Raw genomic sequence first — 10,129 nt, 5'->3', positions numbered from 1 at the left:
AGAAGTGCTAACTTCTGAGAGCTATTCTGAATGTATTACCCTATCTGAGCCTATACTTTCTCTTAGGATTTATACATTTATACATCTCTTGGGATATATAAAAACATATTTCTCTTTCTTTTCTTAAAAACTGTAGGACACATTCTAATTTTTAGTCTCTGTTCTAAAATTATAGCCCTCTGTGTCTTTTTAAAAAATCTGTCCCTTTAGCAAGACCTCCAATACCCCTTATCCATTCCCCCCCCCAATGAAGAGTGGTCATGGAAAGTCACTTCATTAACAGAACAACACATGCTGTGCTGGGTTTGCTTGGTTTCACAACTCTTGTTCATTCTGACCTTAGCAACGACAAGAGTCTATAGTGATGCCCAGGTTCAGGTAACCAGTCCCTCCCTCCCTTGCATTCTCCTCCTCTTATTCTTCCGCTCCTTCTATTTTCTCCTCCCTCGACTGCCTTCCCATTGTAATTAGGATAAAATTCAAACTCCTTGCCATAGGCTACACAGGCCATACATGATCTGGCCCCTGCCTTCCTCTAATTTCTCCCTCCATATTTCCTGCATTGACAATACTCCAGGCATAATGATCTCCTGTTCCTTAAATAAACCAAGCCCCATCATATCTCAGAGGTTTTGCAATTGTCATTTTTTTCTGTGCCTGCTTTCTCTCATGGATGACTCCTTTCCACTAGTTTGATCTCATTTGAAATGCCTTCCTCTCTGGGATGCCTTCTCAACTATACTTGTCACCTCCATCACCAGCATGCCATCACTGTCCACTATATTACATCATATACTTTGTTGATACTACTTTAGCAGGTTGGAATTTATATCTTTATCTTTTTCATTACAGTGTAAATTCTTTGATGGCAGAGAATTCATGTGTCTTTTTGACCACTTTATCTCTAAAGACTAGAACAGTTCCTGGCACATAATATTTTTTGACCATCTCAGTGTTTACTGGGCACTGAACCATGAACATGGCAAATAAGTAGAAAATTATCCCTTACCCAGAGGAAACTGCGTAAATAGATTATGTTTCTATTATAATTGTTCTTTCTTAGAAGCATCAAGAGTAGGCCAGAGGCCCAGTGGTATCTGGGGCATGGTTTAGAGTGAAAAATTAAGGAAGAATAGGATGCCAAATTGTTTTATAATAATTATACTGCCCCTTTCAACTGAAATTCTATCAATAATTCTTGTTTGGTCAAGTTTTGGGAAGGTCTGTTAAAATGCAAGAGAAAGAGGTTAAAATGTTAACCTACATGTGTAGATTAGAGAAACCAATGTTGTTGATTATCCACGATTTTCCAACATGTTTTAAGCAGTGGAGCTTTCTTCAAATCAAAAGCCCTCCCACAAGTTCAACACACCTATAAGTTAACCTGGCTGATAGCTTGGCTGAAATGGTGCGGCAGAACTTGTACCCTGCCCACCAGGCACCTGTTCTAAGTCCTGCCCTGCGGGCGATACCTGAAGTACCACCTACAGCACCCAGATCTGCACAGAGCAAGGTTTGAAAAAAATCTCGTCTTAGACTGATTCCTTAAGTTGGGAAATAGGCCCAGAGGTCTGAAGTGCTTTATTCAAAGTTGTAAAATTACTGTCAACAAAAGGACTGAAGCTCAGCTTCTTGAATTCTAGGGAACTGTGTCTTTACCTGTATTGTTCTATATTCCTGGAGGATAAATTCTATCAAATCAGATTAGCTTCCAGCAGTGGGAGTTCTTACAGGGAGAGAAAAGTCAGAGGTTTTCGGTATCCAGGGAGCCTTGCTTAGAACTTTGTTGCTCCTCTAGGACTGCAGACATGGAGAACTGCCTTACAGGACTTCTCTTGCCACTTGGAAATCATCTTGAGCTTGTCTTTAGCAGCAGAAACAAGAAAATGGGACCGCTTTCTCCAAATATTTTAAAATAACTTTATTGCACTGGATTTCCACGAATCAGAGACAACTTTTAACCATTAGGTGTCTTGACTTCTCATTTGTGAAGAGTAGCAGGACTCTGATCAAGAAGTGTAGGTCCTTTTCATGGGCACTTTTAGTTTTTATTCTTAAGTGGAGGCCCAATTAGAAATAATTTATTTGGTTGAATTGGTGGTTTATGGATTAGCCATAGTGCAGATTCTCTCATGCTAATTGGGAGTTCAGAGCCAAACACAGGAACTGGCATGATAGCAAACACTTTATAAATGTTTTTAATTAAGTGAATGGATTTCAGAGGTGTTATCTAGCAAATATAGTTTAGCAATATACTACCTTGATTTCTTTTTTTTTTTTTTAAGATTTTATTTATTTTTTAGAGAGTGAGCGAGAGAGAAACAGCATGAGAGGGGAGAGGGTCAGAGGGAGAAGCAGGCTCCCCGCTGAGCGGAGAGCCCGATGCGGGACTCGATCCCAGGACCCTGGGATCATGACCTGAGCCGAAGGCAGACGCTTAACCATCTGAGCCACCCAGGCGCCCCTAACTTGATTTCTGACTACAGATTGAGGTGGGTGGACATTATTTGTGCCATATGCAATTGTTATATCCCAGGCATCAATGATGCCCACATTGGGGTCTTGAAAAATATCCTTAATGGCAAGATACTGGACATAACCATGAAAGTCACTGAATCTTTCCACATCACCGTGCATCTCCCTGATGTTTTCTGTCTTGATAATAACCATAGTGTCTGGGCTTCTCAGAAGAAGACGCTGAACAGCTTTGTGGATATTGAGGGTCCTTCGGATAAAAACATCAATGGGGAAGGGTCTGAAATGCTGGCCCAGAGAAATTACAATGATTATGTTTTTTCCTCCTCCGGTTCTGTCAATGACTTGTGCGATGTACTCAATTTCTTTCACTGAATAGCTCAATGAGCCAACCAAAGGGTAACCATGTTTTTGCCACTGGATGTTGATATTCTCGTCCAAGTCCACAGCAAGTTGGTGTTGAAGTTTTCCAGATTCATGTAGATCCACTGACTTCAGTGCTGATGACAAATAGGCAATCCCAAAATGAAACAAGTATAAAGTTATAAAGATCATAAAGACAGAAGAAAAGGTTTGGTGTTTACAATAAGTTAATCATGACTGATTATAGGCTTAAATGAAGGAACAGTTGTGAAAATTATTTGAACAATCCAAAGTGTTCTACAGATAAGGAGTTATATATGCTCCCTTGTAGAATCATGTAGAAGCAAATTGACTGGGGATGGTAATCACTGAAGTAACTTCATTGGAGCATGATGTAGTTAACTTTTTAGGTATTATTTTTGTACATCTTGTGAGCTGTAGATTAAGCTTGAGGATAGAGAAAGTACTAATTAGTGTTTTTACATTTTAAAAAAACCGAGTAAACCTATTTCTCCAAATACTCTAAGTTTCCTTAAGACTGGAATTATATATATATAAATATATATATATTTATATATATTTATATATATTTATAATATATATATATTTATATTTAAGATTTTATTCATTTATCAGAGAGAGTGAGTGAGTGAGCACAAGCAAGAGGAGGGGCAGGCAGAGGGAGAAGCAGGCCTCCCCCCTGAGCAGGAAGCCCAATGGGGGACTCCATCCCAGGACCCTGGGATCATGACCTGAGCCACTCAGGCATCCCTGGAATTATATTCTATACTTTTGTGTTTCCTTTTCATATGCTTAGAATGTTACTGAGCATCTCATCTATAATAGTATTACTATTCATTTGTGAAGGGCTTCATAGTTTACAAAGCATTTATTTAGATATATTCATACACCTCAAATCATGCTCCTCTCCCTCTACACACACACACACACACACACACACACAGTAGTCCCCCTTATCCATTCAGGATACATTCTAAGAGCCCCAGTGGATGTCTGAAAGTGCAGGTAGCAATATATATATATATATATATATATATATATATACACACACACACACACACATATACATATACACACACACACACTATATATATATATGGTGTGTGTGTGTATATAGAGGGTATATATATATGTATAGGGTGTATATATATTTAGGGTGGCTCCATTTCCTATACATACATACTTTATCATAAGTATGTATGTATAGGAAAAAACATATATATATACACACATACAATGTTTTTTCCTATACATACATACTTATGATAAAGTTTAATTTATAAATCAGAGTAAGAGATTAACAATGAAAATAAAATAGAACAATTATAACGATATACTGCAATAAAGTTATGTAAATGTGATCTCTCTCAAAATATCTTCTTGTATGGGACACATCCTTTTTCTGTGATGATGTGAGATGATAAAATGCCTACATGATGAGATGAAGTGAAGTGAATGATGTAGGCACTGTGACACAGACTGAGGCTACTATTGACCTTCTGACAATATGTCAGGAGGATGATCTGCTTCCAGACTGTCGTTGACAGTAACTCAAACTGTGGAAAGTGAAACCAACTGCTATACACACACACACACACACACACACACACGTCATGTTGTAGAAAATCAAGAGATGAAATGACCTGCTCAAGATTACAGAGCTAGTGACAGAATCTGCACCTCAATTTGAAGCTGCTCCCAATTCTTATGAAAACCGTCTACTCAATCTTAGAACCCATGAAAATATGAGTATAATACGAATAGAATAAAATGAAGTCCTTCCACTTTTCATCATATAAATTAGGCCTTTATCAGACTATCAGGGCCAGCTGCTTTGTAGTTAGAAGTTCTGAGGAAAATATGTAGAAAAGGATTATTAATGCTTTGTAACAAGTGCCATCTTTGAAGTAAAGGGCTACATTTAAAGTTTTCACCCACGGCGTTTGAAAATAGACACTGGAGCAGTGGTTGAAGGAAAATGGCAGTATCATTGTCTTCATTCTGCTTCTAATTTACTTCAATTTCCTTTTCCAAAGCCTGCTATAAAATTTAACTTTTAAGAAAATGTGCAACAGACATTTTGCTACAATTTAAAAGGTTAGACAAAGAAGGAAGTAACTCATTAAATTCTGTACTTTCTATAGCCTAAGAGACCCACTGTTATAGAAAGTGATGCTAAAGATTACCATCGAACCCTGAATTTTATAGATGAGGAAACTGAGGTTTGGAGGAGTTCAGAGGTCATAGTTTACAACTCTCCCCCTTTTGTTGGGAATTCTACCTATTTCTTGGAGCCAAGTCCCCTATTTTCTCTTTTTATTGGGAGGATCAGCTGACCTTCTAAGTTTGAGATCACAAGAGTGGCATCATGTCAGAAAGGTCATAATGGAGCCACAGAAGGCGCACTATTCTCAGTGATGACAGCCAGGACCCAGGACCCAGTAGGCAGGCAGTCACAGTTTGCCAGTGAAGAGTGCTAAGATCTACTAGTGAATTCTCTATTATTACTGGTGCATCCTTGGTTTAGTAAATAGAGCAACTGGACTAGGATTCTAGCCACTGGATTCCAGCCCAACTTGGACATGGGATACAGCTGCAGTAGCTCTTGTTCACTGGGCACTGTGTTAAGTATTTTATAACCATTATCTCATTTGGTCTTCATAGCCACCACCAGATAATATTATTTGTAGCTGGATGAGGAAAATGAGGCACAGAAAATAAGTAACACGCCAAAGGCCATAGCTTCTAAGTGCACAGTCTATGTACATTAGACAACACAGCCCATGCTTTTAAGTATTATTTCTAACTGATGCAAAGTCATTGTCTTGCTTCTGGAATCTCTCTTTTCATGTAATGATAATAGGGATGATAGGTTACACCAAAGAGGACTTACCTATGTAACAAACAATTCTAAAGGCATTGTATATATTACTTCATTTTACCATGTGGGTACTATTTTCATCTCAGTTTTACAGATGAAGAAACTTAGAGGGACAGTAGTTATGTAACTTGCCCAAGATTACCCAGATAGGACATGGAGAAGCCAGATTTTGCTCCCAGAGGATCTGGATCTAGAATCCACACCCTTAATAATCATGCCAACCGTAGAAAATGGACAATATAAAATTTTACATTATTTTCAGCTCTTTCAATGATTTTGTGAGCATGCTGGCTACATACTGAGGTATGCACTGGGATAGGGATGTAATAACCTTTCCTACACATGCTCCCTTCCAGTCAGATGAATGTATTTTTTTAAAGGAAAGACAATGATATCTTAAAAAGTTTTGGTGATTAAGGGCGCCTGGGTGGCTCAGTTGGTTAAGCGACTGCCTTCGGCTCAGGTCATGATCCTGGAGTCCCGGGATCGAGTCCCGCATCGGGCTTCCTGCTCGGCAGGGAGTCTGCTTCTCCCTCTGACCCTCCCCCCTCTCATGCTCTCTCTCTCTCTCATTCTCTCTCTCAAATAAATAAATAAAATCTTTAAAAAAAAAGTTTTGGTGATTAAGAAATATGAAGAAGAGGCATTTCCTATTGTTTCCTTGAAATAAAAAGTAAATTTCTGAAAGGGATATAAATAATATCTTAGACTGAGGCATACTGTTGATACTGTTTTTGAAATATTCCATCCACTGGCGGATCGTGGAATCTCCCATTAGATATATGAATTTTCCTCTTAGGTATTCTTTCATTTTGATTGGAGCCAAACTACAGGAGACAGGATTCCAGGTCTCTTTCCAGACATGTCCACCAGGGATTGTGGATGCCACTCCAAACTTGCATTTCTTTTTCATTGTAACTGTTTTTCCTGCCAAAAAAATCAGCAAGATCTAAAATATCACATATTCATCAGTATTTATTAAGAGCCTACTATCTTTTCTAAGTATTCTCTTAATAGGTCATAACGGAGGTGAAAAACCCTACTGAAGCATCATCCTCTTAATGTAATAGTTATTTTTAGTAGAATTTTTCTCTGATACGAATTTTCTAAATGGTGCCCATTAATGTTTAATATAAGAACACGTTTTCTCCTCTTGTTCCCCCTGCAAAAAGAACCCTCTGGGTAAGATTTAAATATTTGAGGGGCACCTGAGTGGCTCAGTCGTTAAGTGTCTGCCTTCAGCTCGGGTCCTGATCCCGGGGTCCTGGAATCGAGCCCCACATCAGGCTCCCTCCTCAGGAGGAAACCTGCTTCTCCCTCTCCCACTCCCCCTGCTTGTGTTCCCGCTCTCACTGTCTCTCTCTCTCTCTGTCAAAATAAAGAAATAAAATCTTAAAAAAAAAAAAAAGACTTCCTATGAAAGTAAAGTTACCAATTCTTGCTTAGTAATAAAAACTCAATTATTTTATCATTTTAGCCCACTTTACCCCAAGTTTGTCACACTTTGTCATAGTGTCTTAAATGACACCAACAAACTGTAAATTCTTTGAATATAGGGTCCAGGATGGCAGCATAGGAAGACCCTGAACTCACCTCCTCCTATGGACACACTGAATCTACCACTACATATACAACAATTCCCCCTGAAGAACTGAGGGCTGATTGAACAGCTGCTTCACAACAAGTGATATAGGGACTGCATAGAGGAGGGTAAAAAAGATGGAGGCGTGGTAACCATAGGACCTCCACCCCCAGCACAGCAACCTGCATTAGGGAGGGATATCATGGGGGTGCCCACGCACAGACTTGCTTGTCCTGGGGCACAGCAAAAAATAGCTATTTAAAAGGCAACTAGTCTATAAGTGAAGGAAATCCATTTACTCACACTGAATCATCTGCCAAGCAAGTAGGGGAACTACTGAAACTTTCTGGAGTTGGAGATGCTGACAAGTGCCTTTTTTTTTTTTTTAACATTCCCCCTCCACTGTAATAGCATGGATGGGAGCAGGGTCCAGGTGCTGTAGCCAGCTTACTAGGGCTGCCCTAGCAAGTCCTGGGCCTCTAGTTCACGTCAGCTCCAGCTGCCCCTAAGGGCACCACCCTGTCCCAACCCCCCTTCACAGCCCCCCCCCAGCTCCATCTGTCCTGCCAAGGGGCCCCAGAGTGGCATGCCACAGGATTTCCCCAGGCCATGCCTGACACAGCCATCTGCCCATGTAGCCCAAGCAGCCCTGGCATGGTGTGGACCATGAACTCCCTGGTATGCACCAACTCCAGACTCAGCCATCTTGCAAGGATGGACATAGCAGGATTCCCTGGCCCATGCCCATTCCAGGCCCAGCTATCTCATCAATAACACCCTGAAGACCCCAGGACCCATGCCTGCTCTAGCCCCAGCCATCCCACCAAAACCACCAGGCACACAGTTTACACAGGGGATGCTCCTACACAAGGCCACTATTTTAAGACTAAGAGAGGTACCTATTCAGCTTAATTCATAGAAAAAACCCCACAAAAAGTCAAGCAAAACAAGGAGCAAAGAATTATGTTCCAAATGAAAAAGCAAAATAAAACCCCAGAAAAAAAACCCTAATGAAACAGAGATAACTAATGTACCTGATAAAGAGTTCAAAGTCATGGTTATAAAGATGCTGACCAAAATGGGCAAATGGAGAACTTCAACAAAGAGTTAGAAAATGTAAAAATGAACCAGAGCTAAAGAATACAAACTGAAATGGAAAGTAAACTAGAGTAAATCAACAGTGGATTAGATGAAAGAATGGAACAGCAATCTGGAAGACAGAATAGTGGAAATCACCCAAGCCGAATGGCACAAATACTAATTCTTTTTTGGGGGGGGGCATTTTCAGGAGTAAAATTTAGTGATTCATCACTGACATATAACCCCCGGTGCTCACCCCAACAAGTGCCCTCCTTAATGCCCATCACCTATTTAGTCCATACCTCCCCCCACCACACCTCCCCTCCAGCAACCCTCAGTTTTTTCTCTATAGTTAAGTCTCTTAACTATAGTTTGGCCTCCCTCTCTGTTTTTATCTTATTTTTCCTTCCCTTCCCCTATGTTCATCTGTTTTGTTTCCTATATTCCACATATGAGTGAAATCCTATGACGTCTGTCTTTCTTTGATTGACTTATTTCGCTTAGCATAATACCCTTTAGCTCCATCCACATTGTTGCAAATGCCAAGATTTCATTCTTTTTGATCACTGAGTAATATTCCAGTGTGTGTGTGTGTGTGTGTGTGTATGTTATATATGTTATATGTAGATACACACACACCACATCTTCTTAACTCATTCATCAATCAATGGACATTTGGGCTCTTTCCATGATTTGGTTATTATTGATAGTAATGCTGTAAGCATTGGGCTGCATGTGCCCCTTAGAATCAGCATTTTTTTTTTATCCTTTGGATAAATACCTAGTAGTGCAATTGCTGGGCTGTAGGGTAGTTCTATTTTTAACTTCCTGAGGAACCTCCATACTATTTTCCAGAGTGTCTGCACTACTTTACATTCCCACCAACAGTGCAAAAGAGTTACCTTTTCTCCACATTCTTGCCAACACCTGTTATTTCCTGACTTGTTAATTTTAGCCATTCTGACAGGTGTGGGTGGTATCTCATTGTGGTTTTGATTTGTATTTCCCTGATGATGAATGATGTTGAGCATCTTTTTCTGTGTCTGTTGGACATCTGGATGTCTTCTCTGGAAAAGTGTCTATTCATGTCTTCTACTCATTTCTTAACTGGATTGTTTGTTTTTTGGGTGTTGAGTTTGATATGATCCTTTCAATAGATACAGAAAAAGCACTTGACAAAATACAGTATCCTTACTTGATAAAAACCCTCAAGAAAGTAGGGATAGAAGAAAGATACCTCAACATCATAAAATAAATTTAAAAAATAAAAAAAATACATAAGAAGAGTCCAAGGTAGCCATGGAATAACATCAAGAATACTAATATTTAAGCCAAACTGTGGAAAGAGCCATCAACAGATGAATGGATAAAGAAGATGTGGTGTATATATACCATGGCATATTATGCAGCCATCAAAAGGAATGAGATCATGTCATTTGCAACGATGTGGATGGAACTGGAGGGTGTTATGCTGAGCGAAATAAGTCAATCAGAGAAAGACATGTATCATATGACCTCACTGATATGAGGAATTCTTAATCTCAGGAAACAAACTGAGGGTTGCTGGAGTGGGGGGTGGGGTGGGAGGGATGGGGTGGCTGGGTGATAGACACTGGAGAGGGTTTGTGCTATGGTGAGCGCTGTGAATTGTGCAAGACTGTTGAATCACAGACCTGTACCTCTGAAACAAATAATGCAATATATGTTACCAAAAAAAAAAAAAAAAA

The 10,129-nt window shown here is 39.6% G+C and overlaps 1 protein-coding gene across 1 annotated transcript in view; it reads right to left on the bottom strand.

The window, feature by feature from the left end:
* Positions 1-846: 846 nt before the first annotated feature.
* The window catches only part of LOC110586413 (NXPE family member 4-like), a 20,979-nt gene continuing 11,696 nt past the window's right edge, over positions 847-10,129 (bottom strand). Inside the window, 3 exon segments of the mRNA XM_021696622.1 lie at positions 847-966; positions 2,470-2,975; positions 6,461-6,667. Coding sequence (XP_021552297.1) covers positions 847-966; positions 2,470-2,975; positions 6,461-6,667 — 833 coding nt within the window.

This window comes from Neomonachus schauinslandi, chromosome 11 (genome assembly GCF_002201575.2).
Source record: "Neomonachus schauinslandi chromosome 11, ASM220157v2, whole genome shotgun sequence".
Taxonomy (NCBI): domain Eukaryota; kingdom Metazoa; phylum Chordata; class Mammalia; order Carnivora; family Phocidae; genus Neomonachus; species Neomonachus schauinslandi.
This window is presented reverse-complemented; position numbering and strand designations above follow the sequence as displayed.